Source organism: Marmota monax, unplaced genomic scaffold, assembly GCF_021218885.2.
Source record: "Marmota monax isolate L192 unplaced genomic scaffold, Marmota_monax_Labrador192_F-V1.1 WCK01_AAM20220418_F8-fsc00003, whole genome shotgun sequence".
Lineage (NCBI taxonomy): Eukaryota > Metazoa > Chordata > Mammalia > Rodentia > Sciuridae > Marmota > Marmota monax.
The window spans coordinates 26,030,715-26,051,618 of NW_026694084.1; the positions used below are offsets into that span (position 1 = coordinate 26,030,715).

A 20,904-nucleotide genomic window follows, 5' to 3' on the forward strand; every position below is an offset into this window, starting at 1 on the left:
TACCCTATACATACATGTTTAATGTATGTGCCTTTGTGTTACTGCAAATTCCTTAGTGAGACCCAACATGTTATCATACATAAGGATCAATCCTGGATCTTTGGCCTGGATCAGTGTTTGCAGGCTCTGTTTGCTGCTTGGCCTCTTAATTTGGTGTTGGTCTTAATCCTGTACAACAAGTAGCAGCCTCACTTCTGCTGGCTGACTGCCACACTGGTCTGCTCACAGCAGTCCAGAGTCACACCACAGTTTTGCAATTATGCATCAGGGGTTTCTTCAAGTATTTCTGTAGCCCTTGCTACTTGAGTCTGGCCCCTTTCCACCAACTCTTCAAATTCCAGCTGCTTGCAGATCTCACTCCACCAGTTGAAGGACCTTCACAATTGGCCGTGTTCCAGAATGTTGAAGCTCGTATCCATTGTAGGCTTCAGAGAAGGCAAGGGTGATTGAGTAAGGAGTTTTGCCTGCTATTTCTAATACCACAGACATAGTGTGTTGGCTGCTGACTTCAATCTCAGTTGCAACACTAGTAATGGGAAGGTGGGTTTTATCCTTCAGATGATATAGGCACAGAACCTAGAAACCATAAACTTTCTAAGAGCCTACAAAAAAAAAAAAGCCTACAAAAATTTTTTGAAACTTGAAAAAAACATATATATTTACTCTAGAGTATGGAAAATAAAACTGAAAATTGGAATTAATAAATGTTTAATTAAATGTTTATAAAACACCACCTTGCCAGTTTCAGCCATATGTACATTTAGTGTTTATTAGAACATTAGTAATTTTGAAAGTAAATTATAGGTAAATTTTGTTTTGCTAACAAATTATAGCCAACCATAACTAACTAATGTACTCATAGCCAAATGTTTTAAAATATAAATTATAAAAATCCTTTTAAGTTTTTATAGGAGAATTATTTTTAATGTGGGATATGGGTGTATATTAATATTTTGAGGTGGGAATACCAAAAAGGGAAAAAAATACTGGAGCTGTTGGTGTTATAATACATCCCTGTGTGTGGCTGATTTCATGCACTTTAAAAATACATATTTGTCAGCTTAAGTGCATTCCCATCTTATGCTTATAAAATTTCTATTTCCAAATATTCATTCTGTTACTTAACTAAGGATTTCTGCTTTTTATGAGGATACTTAATTCATAAACACACTTCTCAGATTGCTTTCTGCTATGAAAAGGAAATTTTATAGATAAAGGAAAGTTTGGGGAAATCTGAACACATTTTTCTCTGTTAATAGTTGAAAAATATTTTGTAAACTTTGGTTGCAGTTCTACTATGTCATAAAGCTAGAATCTGCCAATTATTTTTCTTTATAAAACTGCACATATTTTTCTAAATTGCACACTTTACCAAAAATTTCTTTTCACCAAGTTCTTTGCTTTTATATAAAAAGTTTCTGCTATTGCTGCTCACTTAGGGATGAAGAGGTGAGAAATGGGGCCTGAGCCTATGTAGGAGTTAACCCACTTGCCCAGCATCTGCTGCCGTGCAGGAACACAGTGGTACCTAAGGAGGGAGACCCGTGCAATGAGTGTGTCTTTGTCCATTCTATACTGCTACAATTGAACACTTAAGACTAGGGGATTTATAAAGAGCAAAATTTATTGGGTCATGGTGATAGAGACTCTAAAGTTCATAACTGAGGCGGTGCATCTGATTCTTGCTGTGTCATAACATGGCACAAGGCGTTGTGTAGGAAGCAAGAAAGCAGGAGAGGGTCAAACTGGCTTTCTACCAAGCCCATTCTCATGACAACAACATCCATCCAGTCATGAGGGCACCTTTCTTAAAGGTCGTATAGCCCAGCACGTGCATTCTGGGGACACACTCAAATCACAGCAGAATCCACCCATCCTGAGTCAGTTGATTTAAATGCCATGTCTTCTGTGAACACTTCCCTGTGTCCCTAAGCCTGGGTTATGGCTCTTCCCATATGTTTTCATGGAACTCTCTGATCTACCATCATAGCAGCTTGTAGGTTGGTTCTTTTCATTGTTTGAAAAATTATGTGTTCCTTGGGAAGTGACTGTCTTTTTCATTGTCATTAACCCAAAATCTAGCAGAACACCCAGCAGGAGGTAGTTCTGCAAGCATTTCTGAGTTATGTGACTAATGTGAAGCTTACAGAGAAGAATATTTCAAAGATAAATTTACTGGTATAATCCAGAAGTTAAAAAAATCAAATTATTTTATGAGTTGCAAAATAGGAGCCTCTTTTATTTTCTAGGGATATGGAGAATTTGGGAAAATGGCTTTGACTGTAGCATTAAGGCTAACATCCTCTCAGTTATGATGTTTTATAACACATAAATTTTAATTTGGGTTGATGAAAACAGATAATACACAGCAGACTTAAGATTACCTTTATTTTTGAACTTTTATATCTAATATCGTTCAATTGTTTATGATGGTCCAAGAAGAAAAGTGCCAGAATAATATATACTATAGTGGATGCTGTTGATACCCTGATTAGATCCCCTTTATCTGGCAGCAACCCCTAACTTCTGTGAATGTTGACTGCTGCCAATTTTCCCCTTCCCAAAAGAATCACCCTTGGAAATGCCATATCTGTCCCTGGACAGTGACTTTCCATGGGTCAACTCTGATCTGTAATTCATACTCCAGAGCTTCTCATGGCCACAGGCTGAGAACAAACTTGAGATAATTCACTTCTCCACCTGGATTCTTGTGTCCTCTCCTTCTTCTTTCACTGTTACAAGTTTCTTTCAAGAACACTCCTGCAATAAATCAGCTACACAAGAATCCATTTCCAGTTTCCTTGGAAACTGCCCCTTTTAAATTTAATATATTAAATGCTTTAATGTATTAGTAATATATAGACATCTTTTTTTTTTTTTACATTTTATCAACCTAAATGAAAATTTTAGCTTCTGAGGTTAGACGATTCCTGATATCTTTCCTACATTCTTTTAGAGGGTTCCAGATCAAGGAGGATTGATGCCTGCATTTCCCCCTGCCCTATACATTTCCATACTCATCATATCTCCAAGAAACATTGATTTATTTATCATGATAAGCAGAATACTTCTTCTAGGAGCTTCAATTTTATTCAAGTTAAATGTTTATTAGTACCTATTTTATGCCAAAAAATGTGCTAGGAAGGTGTTATAAATGTAAGAAAGAATAACATAATTTCTGCCCTAAAAATAGGAAGTAGAAATTTCAACTTCTGGGGATACTGATGTGAAAGAACACAGAGCAGACATCTTTTTTAGGATGCATTTGTTCCCATTAAAATACTAGGTCCATTGATACCCAGCACCACATATACACAAAAAAGTCTTAAAATACTAGGTCCTCCTACTGCAAATTAAGCTCCTAGGTAAGAACACATTACATGATCTTCTCTTCCAGGTGAAACACTCAGAGTCTATAGATTAGGTGAACTGAAACCTGTTCATAGCAGTGTCCTTATAATGTCATCATAGACCCTGGGCACAGAGCGATGTTGCTTTTTTAAACTCCTTTGCACATAATGGGGAGAAGAGTGCAATGTGTTATTTCCTGTACATCCTCCTTGGAACAATGTAATTTTCTGCAGGCTTCTTTTAAAAAAATCTGTCATGGCTCTCCTCCCTCTGTGATTAAGTTTGTCCCTCTTTGTATTTGCATTTTTTTTCCTTCTGGCATGGCCTAGAAACAGTCAGGGAAGATGTTTGGATTGCTGGGCAGTCACAGTGGCTGGGTGTCATGTGTGGGCTCACATGTGGGTGCATGTTCCCTGCCTATCTTGTGCTAGAAGACATTTAAGACAGGAAACAAGAGAAGCCCTTTTAAAAATGTTATCTTAACTTACTGAATATGTGTCCAAAGGCCATTTTTTTTTCTTATGAGAAACTCAACTAATAAAAAGGAATATGTTATCAAAAAGGTTTTTTTTTTGACAGCTAGATTTCGTAACTTGTTCTTGGCTCCAAGTTTTCTTACTTGGAGTATGAGGGATTTGGACAGAATGAGTTCTAGATTTCTGTTCATCTCTCACCTATTCTGATTTCTATATGCCTTTCTTCCTGGACATGCTACATTTAAATTCCCTATGAAATGATTTTTTTTTTGAGGGCTGGGGATATAGCTCAGTTGGTAGAGTGCCTGCCTTGCATGCACAAGGTCCTGGTTCAATCCCCAGCACCCCCCACCCCAATAAAGTTCATTTATTTAAAAAATAAATGAATAAATAAAATAATAACTTTGTTTCCCTACTAAGGTCAGATTAACTTTTGTTGTTTCGTTAGCAGATCCAAGGCAGTTTGTATGTGTGTAACTTAATCTGTATCAGGGCTTACCACTGGAGACTTCTCAGATTTATTACTATTTTTTACTACAGCAAAAGAACAGAAATAGTAAAAAACACAAAGAAAAATAATCCTAGCTTTTATATCAATATTGGATAACACTATAACCCTAAAATCTAAGTGGTTTTTTTAGTTGTAGATAGACACAATACCTTTATTTTATTTATTTATTTTTATGTGATATTGAGGATCAAACCTAGTGCCTCACACATGCTAGGCAAATGCTCTACCACCTGAGCTACAACCCCAGCCCTCTAAGTGGTCTAAAGCAATACAATCAAATAGAATGAAATAAAATAAAACTGTATTGCTTGTTGACAGTCCAGTGCTGTCCTCAAGGCTAGGTGGAGGAGAAAGGAGGGCATTTTTCTGCTCCTCACAGTCATTCGGGGACTTTGGGTCTTTCTTGGAACACACTTATCTTCAACATGTGACTTCTAAAGTTGCTTTGGAAGGGGAAAAGAAAGTAGAAAATCACTCAAGGAAATGTTTATGGCTAGAATTGGAAGTGGCCCCTTTGTATTAGCCAGAATTCAGGCATGTGGCTCCAAACTAATTGTGAGGAAGCTTCAAAACCTAGCCAAGCAATGTACCCTGGAAGACCAAGGAAGCCAGGAATGCAGGAGGGCTCTAGCTTTCTCTTCTTTCTCTGGAGTGATGAATATAAGCCTGAGGTTGAAGTGATGAAAGAGCCTTTATAACCAGCATTTTTCATATACAGACATCCTACCCTGCTCCATGCCATCTCTCACAGCGTCTCCTGTCCTCATTCCACTGACCTTTACCATCTTTTACTTGACATTTTGTGGTGGGAGAGATAATGAGAATATGGGTGAGGTTCCCCAAGAAGATGCATTTTCCTAAGTAAAATAAAGAAAAGAGCAGCTCATAAAAAGATTGGAGAGATGTCAGAAAGGGAGTTGAGAGAGGCATTAGGAAAACTGGATGAGGTAGAGTTAAATTGATATTAGATGAGAAATGATGATTTCAATAGAAGTCAAGTCCCATTGTGAAAAGTCTATTTGTCCTTGCAGTAGGAGGTAATGTTTTGAACAAAATTTTATGAACTTATTATAAAATTTAGATTGAAGACCTCATCTTATGGTAACTGCATTGGAAAATCCAGCAGTCACAATTAAGAACTAAAATCATTTAAGTAAGTCATTCCAGCTCTTATATACTCACATAACCCCCACACACATACACACACACAAATATCCAGTAACTTAGGAAGATGCTTTTAAAAAGAACATCCATCATTTTCTTTCTGCCTTACACTCTTCCAGCATGGAATGGAAACACACATGTCTCCATTTGTAAGCCCATGATGACAGACATCACCATGTCAGATCCATATCATTGGAGTAGAAAGCTTCTCCTGTTCTCATTTTCTCTCCCAGTCTACTCCTGGAGTTGCGGAGTTTTTAATATTGCAATTTTCCTGTTGCAATAGAGGTTTCTTATAGGTATTCCTTGCTTAAGAACCTTAGGTCGTGAAAGACACTAATTCATCATTTTGTCTGGTTATTAACTACAAAAAATTGATCCTCCTCATTTGTTATGCATGGTTTAATAAAAACATTTTCTTGAAACAAATTCCTGTTTAAGTTTATAAGTGGCATTTTTTTTACACCCAAAATTCTTGCACTGAACAATTTTGTGGAGCCAACAGACACAAAGGTCTTGCCAAGAATGATTCTCATGAAGAGTTTGAAAACAGTGAATCCTTGGTAGTCCAGAGTGAATCCTTGGTACTCCACCTCCCACCCACCACAGATATTAAAAAGAATTAGATGAGCCCATTCTGAAAGTCATGTAAAGTACCCCCTTAGTTGACACAATGTGTTTCTTTTCCCCAGGGATTTCCTGGAAAGGATGGTTCCTCTGGCCCTCCAGGACCACCAGGGCCCATTGTAAGTATTTCCAAAAACTACTAGGTGTACTCTTCTTTAAGTAATTTCGTTTCTTTTGAGAATTTTCTTTCTGTCAGAACTTTCACTCAACAGTCATCTCTCCTATGGTATAACAACTTGTCCCTTGGTATAGAGCTCACCTTAAAGCATCCTTTAAAAATAATATATCCATATGGCTTGATAATTCTATCTCTGAGACACTGCCACCTTTATTGATTTATCTTTTAGTCGACACAGGTAAGGCTTGAATGTGAAAGAACCATACCTGGCCAATAGTGTAGAGACTTAATATCTTCCCATCTTTGGCAGTTGGGAATGGAAATGAACAGAGCTCAGAAGCCTTGATGATAAGGGGTAGGGGGCTGTCATGTGTTTGTTACCCTTGCTTGAAAGTTGGCTGTCATAGATGAGAATGTGTGAGTCCTCACCTTTGTTCCATTTTCCTGCCTCTCTATTAGGGCATTCCTGGAGCCCCTGGAGTCCCAGGGATCACAGGCAGCATGGGACCACAAGGCGCCCTGGGGCCACCGGTGAGTTTGTAGCAGTCGCTGATCAGTCACCACATTATTTCTGTGTCTATATTTGCTGCCACCTCCATTGGTCAGAAACATTTATTTAGTATTGGACTCTAGGATTCCACAAAGGAACCTGGAGAAGCTCCTAGAATAAAGATTTAAGTTTGGGATGTGCATATGTCATGGCCATAGTCAAACAATCCTGATGGAATGATCAATCATGATTTTGCTTCTATGTTTCTGTTGCTTGCTATTCTGTATTTGCCTAAGTTAACTCAATGTTATCCTTGCAAGGATTTGGTACAACATCTAGGTGTTAATCAAGTCTGGTTCCCAAGAGAAAAAAAACACAAAGCTCAAGGAATTCATGGTTTAATGAAAGTAGGAATAGATTTTGCTTTGCTAAATTCTACCAGGAAGACAAAACTTTTCATTAAAACAGATACTCATAAATGATCAGTGGTATAAGTGGAAGCACAATGACCAGTTCCTTACCTCCCATTTTTGTGCTGCTTGTCTCCTGAGTTGGTGTTTAAATGTAAACAGTGTGAGGGGATGGGTTCGGGAAGATGGGTAAGATGTGGATGGGAGGGAGGACCAGTGAACACATCTGTTTCCTCATTTGTAAATGAGGTGATTGCATTCTGAGGCCTCCGAGGCTACACTTCCTATCTTCTGTGACTTGCAAGCAGTTCCTTCTAGGTATCGGTACTAGCAATCTGGTATCATCTGTGTTGTGCTAAGTCCATGACCATAAATGAAAGCAAATGAAGTACAGGCATGTATTACAGAAAACATGCTGAGAGGTTGTGGCACAGTGTAGTCTGATGGATGAGGATAGAAAAAGGTGATGGGTTAGATTTCTATTGATTCTTAATGGACTATTGCAATCTCAGCAGCTTGCAACAACACAGATTTACTGTCTTACTGGTCTGTAGGTCACAAGTCTAGCCCTGGTCTCACTGGGTTAAAAGCATGGTGCTGGTATTTCCTTTCTGGAGGCGCTAGGGAAGAGTCTAATTCCTTGACTTTCTGACTTCTAAACACTGCCCACATTCCTTGGCATATGGCCCACTTCCAGCTTCAAAGCCGACAGTGCTGTCTGCATCTCTCTGACCCTTTCTCCAGAGTCACATCTCTCTCTGATCACAGAGGAAAGGTTCCTGCTTTTAAGAACCTAAGTGATTACACTCGGCCTACCCAGATAATCTTAGATAATCTCTCAAATAATCCTCAAGTCCTTAACTAAATCCCATTTGCAAAGTCCCTTTTGCTGCATAAGGTGACACATTCACAGGTTTGGGGATTAAGTGTGAACATTTTTAGGGGCTTTTTCCTGCCTGCCATGGTGAACAAGACTTCACAGAAGTGTTGGCTCTAATTCAGAAGGTGCCTGTCTTTCTCTCTCTACCAGTTAGTCCTGTTACTGCTTATTCTTGAATCTCATTTCAATAAAATTGTTTTATCCTCAGAGGCCTTTGAAGGCTATGATTCACATGGAACATACTCACACACACACACAAGGTATGCACATAAAAATGCATCTGGATTTCAGTAGACACATTCTAACTTGTATTTGAAAATAAGTGCTATCCCTAGCAGTCACTTTCCAAAGCAGTATACTTATTCCAGCTGCATTGTAGTTGTCCAAAATGCTTTTACATCTCTTCTTTTTAAATCAAACTATCAGGTCACAGAAGAAAACTGGATAGCTTTATCTTCAGACATTTTATTATTTTTAATCCAAAAAGATGTTATTAAGCATGATTGTGTACATAGAAACATACACTGATACCCTCATGTGAGCACTTACACACACACAAACAGTCTCTGTTATCATTTCATCAGAAGCTTATCATTTCATTTGATTCTAGGCTGTTCGTTTTTAGGAAAGAGACTTACAAATGTTCTGTCTGCTACTAGGCTTCAGTCTGCTTTATAAACCGTGCTTCTAGAAGCTAGAGTTCCAGAATATGTCAGCAGTACTTAGGGACCAACGGGTTCTGGTCAAATAAATGTTAGAGGCAGTTCATATGTAGCCCAAGAAAGGTATAGGAAACATTAGGCTAGCAAAGACTTCAAGGCATTCTGAAATACAACCAGAAAAATACCAAAGTACCACTTGAACTTGGTTAGGCAATAAACAGACATATTTGTACCCCAGGGGATCTTCTTGTTCTTATTGGCTTCTCCTAAAACTAGTTTCCCTTAATTAAGCTAGCAAAGATCCTGATGCAAGAAGGATTGACTAGGAAAGGGCTAAGGAATAAAGAGCAGGAGATGGGGTTTCTGGGGGAGTTTTAGTGGGGTTTGGAGTGGTAGAGTAAGACCTGGAATATATTAATAAGTATAACGTCACCTCACGAACTCACCTGGCATCTTGTGGTGCAGAATTGGACTCAAAATATGGGGCATACAGAAATACCTGGCTGGGCATACAATCTCAGCTACTCAGAAGGTTGAAACAGGAGGATCACAAGTTGGAGGGATAGCCAGAGAAACTCTAGTGATATCCTGTCTTAAAAACAAAAAATAAAAAAAAGTTTGAGAATGTAACTCAGTGATGGAAAGTCTGGTTTCAATGCCCAGTACTGCAAAAATAACAGTATTTTTTTGCTCATAAATAAAACATTTGTTGGTGGTATTTTTGTTATAAATCAGCAGAAAAGTAATTGTCAGAGATGGAAACCATTTGGTCTATAGATACTGGGTGAGGATCCACAGTAGGATTTCCCATCAGGAGCAAGTTGTTCTCTGAACTGTCCAGCCAGGCTTTCCCCTGCCTGGGGCTGCCATTGCTCACATGCCTGCTGGTTGCCAGGCTGGAACAGTGCTAAAGCAGACTCCGTGTCACGGTGCTGAGACCTTCATTGATTTCCCGTAGATGTCTGTCTAGGAAGGCGAGGGAAAGAGACCAAGAGGGACAGACTGTACCACTGAAAATAGCAACATGCTTCCCACAGTGAGTGCCAGAAATGCTTGCTTTCCTGTATTCCGCCTCCAGCTGCCAGCTCCCAAGGACAGATGTGCATTAGTGTTGCTGAGTTTTTAAGCACCGGCTTGAATACAGTGCCTCCCTGCAGTGGGGCAATGCAGGATGGGGGTCATGACAGAAGGGCATCCTTGCTGCTGGGGCCAGATGCTTAGCTTGATCTCAATATAGGTAGGCCATTTAAAAGTTCTGTGTTAGAATTCAGGATTCATGGGTTCTAGATGTGACTCTGGCCATCTGACTATGGGAGACACATCACTTAAAGAAACCACCGAGCCTTTCTAAACATCAGGTCTCTAAATCAGTCATTTATATGTGATGAGTAGGCTCAGTGTGTGCAGGATTACATGGTGCAGAGGAGGGAGTCATGAAGGGTATAAGAGGTGACCAAGACTATTGAGTTAAAGTGGCCCTTTCCCACTTTAACTCTGTCAATGTCCCTTCACTTGGAAAGTTTAGAGAGAAGGGCATTTTAACATAAGAAGCTATAATACAAGGCAGAAAATGTGAAGTGCCTCAAGGGAAAGACCAGGAGTTTTCTATGAAAGTTCCATTGAAGGAGAGAAGTGAGAGAGGGGAGAGGAGAGGAGAGAATGCCCTCAGCTGGGGGTGGTGTAAGGGCTACAGAAGGATGCAGCCATTTCAGTGGGATCTTGAAATATGGGTAGAATCCCCACCCACAAAGACAGGCAGATGGCCTCCGTGGATGGGGATGAGGAAAACACAAGGCAAACACAGGAGCCCCATGTTGTTTGCACATGTTGTTGTTTTTTATTTCAGCTCTCTCATGGCGACCCTGGTTTTATTTCAGGCCCTTGTCATTCCCCACCAATCCCATCGCAGGAAGCTCTAATGGGGCCTGGTCCATCTCCTAGCTGATGGACATCTTTAGGACAACTCTGATGTGTCATTCCCTGGCCCGACTCTCCTCAGTGGACCCCAATCCCTAGAGGCCAGGTCCCATATGTTCAATGTAGTACACATGGTTTCTCCATGGCCCTTTCCCACTTTAACTCTGTCATTGTCCCTTCACTTAGAGTTGAGTCACATCAAACTGTGTCAAGCTCTCCAAATATATGCCTCTGTGTCCAGTGATTTTTTTTGTTTTGGGGGATGCTTTTGCTGTCTGGGATGCTCTCCTGCCACCATCTGGTGAGCCCCAGGTTTTTTTGACTTTAAGTGTGTGTGTGTGTCCCCTTGTAGGAAGCCACCCTCACCTCCGTAGGATGTTGGTATCTCCTCCAGTGTTGATGTCTATCTTTGCACAGCAGTAATGGCTCCTTAAGGGCAGAAATTTTTCATGCTTATCTTTCTAGACCTCAGCTCACTCTCTGATACAGAGAGTACTTCATATGTAAGGAGAGATGAGAGAATGAGCGGGTGGGGTGAGAGGAAATGAACATTTGTGTGTTGTGTTTTAGTTAGGCTGATGTTCAGGGGAGTATTAGATTATTCTTATAGATGAGGGGTCTCTGAAGACCTCTGAAGCCAGCCTAGGAGGTTTCAGTTTTGCTTAGCAGGCATCTTTAATATGTGGAACTTGGACCATGAGATCATTTCTCTTCCTTCCAGTGCTAAAATTCTTTGCATCTATGAATGTAGCTACTGTATTCTCTTTTCTTTACATTTCAAGTGTTCCTGAAATGAAAGGAAAATGTGCCACTTTTTCCTGCCTACATCTGCAGGGACTGTGTGTTTTCCCTCAAAGCATACCTTGGTGGAGTTATGGGCCTTCACTTGCTCAGGAATTTTTATTTTGTTTTTGTTTGACTTTGCAGAAATCAAAGGAAAGATGTCAGAGAAGTTGGAATAAAAAATAATTTCTTGCCATACTCATATTTCGCTAAAAAGATCTTTCATTGAGACTGCCTACTATGTCCTTTAGCTACTTAATAATAGGCATCATGAGACTGAATTTGAAGAATTTCAGGCCCAATTAAGCAGCTCCATCTCTATCTACCAGAAAGTGCCAATAGTGGATGCTGCTATTGACCTTACAATCAGCTTGGCACTGTGATTTCTTTCTCTAAATTTGAAACATTTTCAAACAAGCCAACATAATAAATCATAGCAATGGAAATACCAAAAGTTGTACTGATGCAAAAAAAAATATTGAAGGTAAAATGGATTTTTAAAATGACTCAATTTCTGAGTTACTAGAATTAGTTTTGGTGGATGGTATGTTTGCTTGTTTTTGTTTTGTTTCATTTTGTTTTAATTAGGAAAATATCATCTTCACTGGAATGGAAGATATTGACTAGCAGATGTGCTAATTAGTGCCTTCTTCCAGCAAAGTGTAGCTTGTACTTGAAGTACATGGATTCTGGATCCCTCAATTTGGGCTCTGTTTTCTGCTCTTCCATGTCTCTCTTATGTCGTGACCTCCCACAGGTCATGGTGCATCTCATGGTGCATAGTGAAGTTCCTGGTGCATCTTTTCCTAATGTGTAAAATGGAAATACTCTTTCATACCACTGTTATAAAGAACACATGAGTTAATCTTGCAGGAGCATTTCAAGGTTTAAGGGAATAATCTTACAAGACAGTTAGAAGGGTTAACTGAAAGCACTGGAGCAGACCTTGGAATGTAGTAAAAGCAACTTATTTATTACTAGAATGTGCAGTGTCTTAATATATTAAAATGTGGAATGTGTGCTTATTTTGTGTTGCTGATTTTTCTTTTAGTTTTGCATCTGGTGCTTGAAAAGCCTATTTCTGTTGAGGACTTACTTGGTGGTGACATAAGTAGCTCTAATCTCCAGCTGGACCTATACTAGTGGACATTGCTGCCTCTCTGGAGACTTACTATTTGTGAAAACCTAAGGCATAAGGGAAAAGGACTCAACCAGTACATTTCCAAAAGAGAAGTGAAGCTGGTATGGGAAGAGTGCTATGTAAATCTTGTTTTTTCAAAAAAGTTTTTATAATGGAAATTAAGTATCTTTTTTAGCAGAATCAACACTTTTTCTAGTGCTCTAGAAACTTACACTGCAATGTGTCTTAAATATTTTTCTTCTCTTTTTTTTTTTTTCAAGCAAAGTAGTTGAAACGAAACATAAATTGGCTAGGTATGCATACTTGAAGTAAAATTCAAGCATTCATTCACTTGGTGAACACATATTTTTGAGCGCCTGCCGTGTTTCAGGCAGTCTTGGGAGCTGAGGACAGAGAAGTCCACAGCCAGGCACAGACTGCCCTATGGAGCTCCCATGCTGAGAAGGACCTACTTTCCCTGTAGAAGTTGGACTCCTTCTCTTTCAAGCACATGCTTTGCATTTTTCATCAATTTCTATTTCTTGTGGTATCTATTGCCAAGTAATAAAAAAACATGACATCCTGAAGAAACTTGCTATGCATTTTAAGTGTGATTTCTTTGCAGAAAAACTGAACATGACATTTTTTTCCAGTAACTTTTTACAATAATTGTAAAAATTTCTTTAGGGTCAAAGAGTAGCTTAGCCACATTATTAAACAATAACTCAGCTGAGATCTCATGTATATATGAGTGCCTCTATTGTAGAGAATTAGAGAGAATTGTGTGCCATTGTGCTGGACAAAAAGCAGAGAGAGACTATGGGATTTCCTAATATTATTTGAACTTGAACTCTCAGGTTGAGAGGAGATTTTTTTTCCTTTCTCTTTAAAGATGCTCTTTTAAAAATTTAAACAGTTTAACTAGTTAGAAGAGATTCCTGAAATTAGTTATGAAACCTCCTTAAGGTTCCATACCTATGGAGTTCAGTGTAGAAAAATGTAAAGGACCTTTCTGGTGAATACATTGGTTACAAAACATTATTGTTGCATGACTTCAATTTCTTAGCCCAAAATGCCACATCTCTTCTGGAGATAAAAAGCCTGGGGGAGTAAATGTTTATGTTTGGTGGGATTATAGGTCACTGTCTGTTTTATTCTTGATGTTGCATAACTATTTTTGCCAAAGCTAAGAAAAATGTCTTTATCAAATAAGAAAAGATGCACTACCACTACTTTTGGCTGAGCAGCATCATAAGTTAACTTGATTATTTTTTTTCCATTTGTATAGGGTCTTCCTGGAGCAAAAGGCGAACGCGGAGAACGGGTAAGTCTCTCTGGCTATTTGGGGCTGGAACTGTTGAACAAGCTGTTGCCTAAGCCTGTGAAAGAACTGCATATATCGTCGTGGTTACTCATTGTTGTTATACCAATCTCTCTCCCTTCCTCTGCCCTGCTCCTGACTGTTGTTGTTAGCGCATTTCCCAGTAGGAACAGCCCCATGGACTTGAGGTCAGGAGAACTAGTTTCTATTTTCATTTTTGTTCAATGACCTTAGGCTCCATTCTTTAAGGATAAAATGGGCAGAATTAAACTCATTTAATTCACAAAAGTGGATTTGACAAGGAAATTATATAATGATGTAGAAGAACTCCCAAAAGTATATAGGTTTATACAGATTCCAAATAATAGCTTTGAATTGTTTTCTTGATGGTCCAATATTGACATCCAAGAAGACAGTAGCTGATATAGAACTAAAGAACTGGCCCCCAAACTTAAATCAATTTATTTTAGGGGACTTCTTTCAGAAATCGTGCAGTTGCTGATATAGTTGTGTTATTGACTATAACAGAAACAGCCCTGTCTTTAGGCTCATCTGATTACCTCCATGAAGCTTGGGCAATGTGTTTAATGCTGCTCAACTATAAAATGGGTTTATTGTGTTTCCTCTGAGTTGTTATTAGTATCAAAAGAGCCACTACTTGAGAAAGTGCTATATTTTATGAGCTCTAAAGAAATATAAATGAAGCATTAAACATATATAGGTTTGTTTTAAAACTATTAAATTTGTTGGAACCTGGGACCAGAAATGCTGAGTTGAACTTTTTAATGTAATAAGGACTCTCAGGAACCTTGAACCCTGAGTGCATGTAGCCTACTGCTCTGTGGTGGTCAGTCTGTCTTGTTGCTAGGAGCCTAAGAGCCCTGGTGGGAACAATGGGTCAAGTCATCCATATCCTGGTAGACCTGGTATGTGGCTGTGCTTTAGAAGTGTGCTTTTCTCTCATCCAGGGTGACCTGCAGTCTCAAGCCATGGTGAGGGCAGTGGCACGTCAAGTATGCGAACAGCTCATCCAGAGTAAGTGTGTCATAGTTGACCGGGTTTTACCCCCTTGCTGTTCACATGGAGTTTGTCTTTCCTGTGACTGTGAGCCCCAGGAGAACTCCTTGAAAACTCGTTGGTGAAGACTCTGTGAGCTTCAGTTGGCCACTTCTGATCCATCTAAGATGTCCTTACAGACTACCCTTGGCTCAACATCCATGGTCCAGGAGCCAATTGCCTGTGTTATCAGTCCAAGATCTCTGGGTTTGCCCATGTGGATTTAATATGACTGACAGGTCAGATCTCATATTCCTTTGTTGCTGTACAGATAGATTTCTTCTCAAGTGTCAGCACTTGAAAGCTGCCAAACTGTGTCTTCAGAGGCTACCTTCATAAAGATGATTCACACTAATTCGCATGATTCTTATTCACAAGATTTAAATCAATATCTCCTTTTTACCTATTTTATATCTGTTATCTTTTGGTTAGGTGAAAGTCCTTCCCTTTATTCCTTAGACTTTATACCAACACACACATACATACATACACACACACACACACACATAGTGACAGGGTAGTTATGACATGGGATGGGAAACTTGGGATTTGTGCCAAAGATTATGCTGGAATACAGTTGTTAAAACACTATGTCTTTATTTTAAACTTGCGCCTTTTAATGGGGCTGTATTTCATTTTGCATGTTGCTCCTGCCAACCGACTGTATATATTATCTCAGTAATTTAACCAGAAGGTTGCTAGACTGGTGGACCCTTCTCTTTTCCAAGTGATCTGTTTAATTCCAGAAGAACTGAGTAAAGATAAAATATTCCTTGAAACCCACCCAGCTCTAGCCTAGCTCTGCCATCTAAACCCCACCCAGAGAATACCCTCCTTCTCTAGGACCAACATTAGCAGAGTGGCTACCTTGTCAGCCTCAGGGTTACAATTATTTTAATCCAGGAAAGTTAGGGAGTGAGGCCAGGAGACCCCTGAAAATGTCCAAGGAGTGCCTCCTGATGGCCTGATCCAAACTTCCACCTGAGTTCTGAGATCTCCCTCTCTGGAAGGCGTGGAGTGAAGCTCCCTTCATGAACTTGGAAGAGCTTTCATTAAGACACAAATATCAGGACAAACTGAGGACAAAATCTACTATCTTAAGACACAGAGTCTTGCTCCCTGTATTTTAACTCAATTTAATTTAAATGAGTGTCCAAATTAAATGTATAAGGAGAAACAACTTACCAGTTAAATGATACTGTTTCAGTTTTGTGCCAAAACAGGTTCTTTAAAACCAATACCGTAGAAAAGGGAAATTGAACTTGAATCTCTTCTGGAGTAGAATACATTCAAAACTCTCCCATCTCCTACATTATTTCATAGGTTTCTCATTTTAATACAGCATATATGAATAGACCATTATAATAAGAAACCTTACATGACTTGCTGACCATCACATGAAGAAAACTTCATAATATTTGTTGCCTTATTCCACAATAAAAATGAAGCCTTTTATAATATATGATTATTTAAAAATGGAGGGCTCAAAATTTATTTTTCTCCCTTAGGAATTCTCACATTGTTGTGAATGACTTCAAGGAAGTAGAGTCAGGGAGTTGAGACAAGAAAGTTTTAAACACGTCTGTAAAACAGGGAATCCCTGCCAGTCAGTACAGCTTGGAGATGGAAGAGATTGTATGCAACCCACTCAGAGACTGTATTTCTGGCAATTCAGTCATCCTCCTTAATATGGCTTTGGTCTTCCTCTGGGTTCCCTATTTTATTTCTTAGGCTCCTGCTCAGGACTTGATTTATCAGTTAGTGTATAATTCCTTACAAGCTCAGTCATCTGCTTTTTAGTTTTCCATTAACCAGAAGAATTATGCTAAGAAGACTCACTTGGGAAACTGCGAGGCCAAAGTGACAACAGCTGGGGATGTGATAAAGGACAGCCCTGGTCAGTGAAGGAAGCTGAGAAAGCAGATGTGGACACACTTACCTGCTGCAAGTGGGCTATGCCTACAGAGAGTCCTCAAGTCTCCAGGAGAGGGTCCCTAGTTGCAGTCACAGTCCAACTCTTAAGACGGCATTGCAAACATTTTAGAAGTACTTCCTCAAAAAATGGCTTCTATTTTTTACTTAGCTTTAAATATTTGAAAATGTTATAAGTAATAATCACTTTTATAAAGATCTTTCCTGATGATGTTGGAGAAAAGAGGGATTCTGGTGTCAAGTGCTTTGCAAATCTATTCTTCTAATTATTAAATTGCATTCTTACAGTCACAGCTGGGTTAAAGGATTATGGGAGAGAATGCCAGATTTTTATTATATAAAGCTAGTGGGAGTTTTTGCAGCTGGGACCTAAGAAAAGTTTCCTGAAAAAAAAAAAAAAAAAAAGGCTTGGCAACCAAGATGAGTCGAGACAGAGAACTTGTCTGGGGATTTGTGAGCAAGAGGGTGGGGCTGGCTTTGTAGGTTGGAAAAAAGACAAATAAAATGCAGGGGGGGGGGTTGTTGTAGAAAAAGGCAGCAGGGAGAGGTTTAGGGGTCAGATAAATGTTGGGGTGAAGATAAAATTTATGACTTCTGCTCCGTGATGCTTGTTGGGAAGCTGACGTGAGCTCTGGAATTCCAAACACATGAGATGTGACTCGAATACAGTCCAGCAGTTAATATCATCCAAAGTAAAATGTAAAAAATCCTAAGTTGGAAATCAACATATTTCAGAGGGTGTGGGTTTTTTTTTTCTTCCTCTTGGTGGGTAATGAATAGAATTGTTTGGGGCCTTAATGGAAAGTACCCCCATCCTCCCTTTCTCTTTTTGACCATTCTTTGAATGCTGTTTTCTTGCTTCATACCTCAGGTCACATGGCCAGGTACACAGCCATCCTCAACCAGATCCCCAGCCACTCCTCATCCATCCGGACTGTCCAAGGGCCTCCTGGGGAACCTGGAAGACCAGGTTCACCTGGAACCCCTGGTGAGCAAGGACCCCCAGGTGCACCCGGCTTCCCAGGAAATGCAGGTGTGCCAGGGGCCCCAGGAGAACGAGGTAAGCTGGGCCACTGCTCTTATGGCAACTCCCCTGAGAAGGGGACAATGACACAGAGCATGGTACTTTTATGATGATAAATTCTGAAGTAATGGACCTAAATTCATTCTACCCCATCTATTCTTTTAATTTTTTGATGGTGGTGGTGGGGATTGAACCCAGAGCCTTGTGCATGCAAGGCAAGCATTCTACCAACTAAGCTATGTCCCCAGCCCCTGCTCCATCTATTCTTCAATTTCTTGTTTATCTGTCCCTGAGTTGAGAAAATTGAGCAGTGTACAACGCATTCATCAGGAGCCACATCTGTTTGTATGACACAGAAGGGTCAGAGCCCCAGCTCACCTCTAAGAGGCTTTTGAGTTCATGAAAAGAGATGTCCCCACGAGATGGATGAATTAAGAAGCTCCTTCTAGTGCTAAGAATTAGAAAATGCTCCCTCACTCTGGGTAGATGTGGCATCCTGTGTGTGTCATGGCGAGCCAGGAGCTCACTCTATACACAGATATGGTGCTTTGTGTGTGTGCACAATGCACAGATTGGGCAATAGCCAGTGGCAATCCTGAGAAGAGTCCCAATCATATCGACCTGTGACTCACACATCCCTGTATGGAACATACAGCTCTGAACTTTAAATTAAAATACCATGTACAGCTCATCTTCCTATAATATGAAGAAATACTTATTTAACAGTTTCTTGGCCAGTGCTTTATCTTTCTCACTGAAGTCTCTATAAAATAGAAATCTCCACTTCACCTTCTCTTTTACCATCCATGGCTCTTAAAAGTATTATATAACATATGATGTGACACTATATCATGTACAACCAGAGAATGAAAAGTTGTGCTGAAATGAAAATTGTGCAGAGAATGAAAAATTGTGTACAATGAATCAAAATGCATTCTGCTGTCATGTATACTTAATTTAAATAAATTAATTAATTTAAAAAGTATTACATAACACAAAATAAGACACCTTTGACCAGGCATGGTGGTGCACATCTGTAATCTCAGGGACTCAGGAGGCTGAGGCAGGAAGATAGCAAGTTCAAAGTCAGACTCAGCAAAAGCAAGAGGGCACTTAGCAACTCAATGAAACCCTGTCTCTAAATTTAAATATATATATATATATATATATATATATATATATATATATATATATATATATATATATATACAAAATAGGGCTGGGGATATAGCTCAGTAGTTGAGTGCCTCTGAGTTTAATCCCAGGTACCAAAAAAAAAAAAAGACTCTGTTTGAATTTCACCTAGTTTCATTCATTGATCATGCCAGAAGCAGATAAAAAAAAAAGATGTAGGAAGTTGGGGTCAAATATTAATCTTGGAGAAATGAGGGGCAAAATTGTCAGAGATGAAAGTGTGGTCTGAGACACTATTTCTAGAACTTAGGTCTGGGAAAGCTGAGTGTTACCTGTCTTCTCTGCAAGTCATCCTGGATTTGTGGGAGGGGTGGAATTAATTCCCCTCATAAGATTTGGGATATGACTGGAGATAACAAAAAACGATATCTCGCAGTCATCATTGACTCATGCCCGTAGGCCCTGTGCATTTCTGCCTCAGCTCTTTTTACACAGTGTCTTTCCCCCCTGGGAAATGTCCTCTCCTCCCCTTATCTAGCATACATACATCTTATTCTTATATCAGGGCTCAGCTTAACTCCTGTCTCATGCATATAGCTTTTCTTGATCATCCCAGTGTATGGAGACCTCCGCCCTGAACACCTGCTGCCTTTCCTGTCTCTCCCTTCCAATTTAGCGCCACTCTTCTTGTGGTAGTGAATGGCTAGTTTGCTGAACACGGGTCAAGTGTGAATTGCTCTACACAACGCTTTGCATTTAATAGGCACATGCTAGATGGCCATTGCTTTGATTATGATCCAGATATGATTTTTCTTTCTGGAGGTTTTTTTCTAGTGTCAGGGCATAGAATCTGCAGACTAATGAAGGGTCTTATTCCCTCATAATGTGTCACAGACTTGGTTGCCTGGCAGGTGGCCCCCTCTGTCAGCAGAGTACCTCTGATGGTGTTGGGGATGGAGAAAGTGTGACTCCAGAAGCACAGAGCCAGCATCAGGGTCACCCCCGGCTGGTCACTAGCTGCCTTTGTTCCTTTTGGAGGTTGTAGCCCTGTTCTTATTGAATTGAGACTTTCCTGCTCTGTGAGATTGCTAAGTGAATAGACCTGAGAAAATCACGAAGTAGTTCTCAAAGAGTAGCCCAGACAACCACTGGAAATAGGAAATTCCATGATGTGATTTTCTTACCCACATGTAGGTAAGAATTCCCTAAGATGTAGAGGATAACAATAAGACAGAAAATGAGAGATGCCCTTTGAGTGTGGGGAAGGTGATTTTAATTGATAGATGATAGAGGGTGTTTGGAGATTGCTAAGTTGGGGTTTATAGGCCAGAGTCCAGCAGGCTCTTCATTTACAGCAAAGCCATTTTGGTCATAGCTGGGATTCATTTCTACAAGGTGTGCAGTGATGTTTTGCTCTTTGCCTTGTGCTCCAAACACCCTAGGAAGGATTGAGAGAAAAATATCTGTCTTTCCACTGAGCCAAAAAAATAGACTTTTACAAACAGAGGGCTTCAGCCATCCGTTCTTTTGAGACTCCAATTTTGCATAAAAAGATGCAGATGAAGTTATTGAGGCCAAAAGAGCTCAAAATCAGTTCATTGCCAGGACCATGTTTTTATTCTGCTGTGTACAGTATGATGCTACATAAAACAGTCTTAAGGAATGCGCCATTGAAATGAGCAAAAATAAGTGTTATTACTAGGCAAAATAGTAAAGTATAAAAGCAAGATTTAAAGGAGTATGACTGTATGTGTGGCTTAGCACTCACATGGACCTTACTTTCTGCTGAGGCTCCATGGGTTGCACTAGTTCCCCTACCAAGCTCATGACTCTATTCACACTGGCTAAATTTTCATCAGAAATGCACCAGCTGGTCTCTCTACTATCATTTTTTGAACTTTTAAAAACTTGATATATAGTACAAAATG

The 20,904-nt window shown here is 39.6% G+C and overlaps 1 protein-coding gene across 6 annotated transcripts in view; it reads left to right on the plus strand.

Annotated features, from left to right (window-relative positions):
- The window catches only part of Col14a1 (collagen type XIV alpha 1 chain), a 247,379-nt gene that overhangs the window by 206,536 nt on the left and 19,939 nt on the right, over positions 1-20,904 (plus strand). For all 6 annotated transcript variants that reach the window (XM_058585704.1, XM_058585705.1, XM_046464979.2 and 3 more), the window contains exons 41-45: positions 6,195-6,248; positions 6,707-6,778; positions 13,798-13,833; positions 14,799-14,865; positions 17,690-17,878. In XM_058585704.1, the coding sequence (XP_058441687.1) occupies positions 6,195-6,248; positions 6,707-6,778; positions 13,798-13,833; positions 14,799-14,865; positions 17,690-17,878 (418 nt within the window). The remainder of the gene's footprint in view (positions 1-6,194; positions 6,249-6,706; positions 6,779-13,797; positions 13,834-14,798; positions 14,866-17,689; positions 17,879-20,904) is intronic.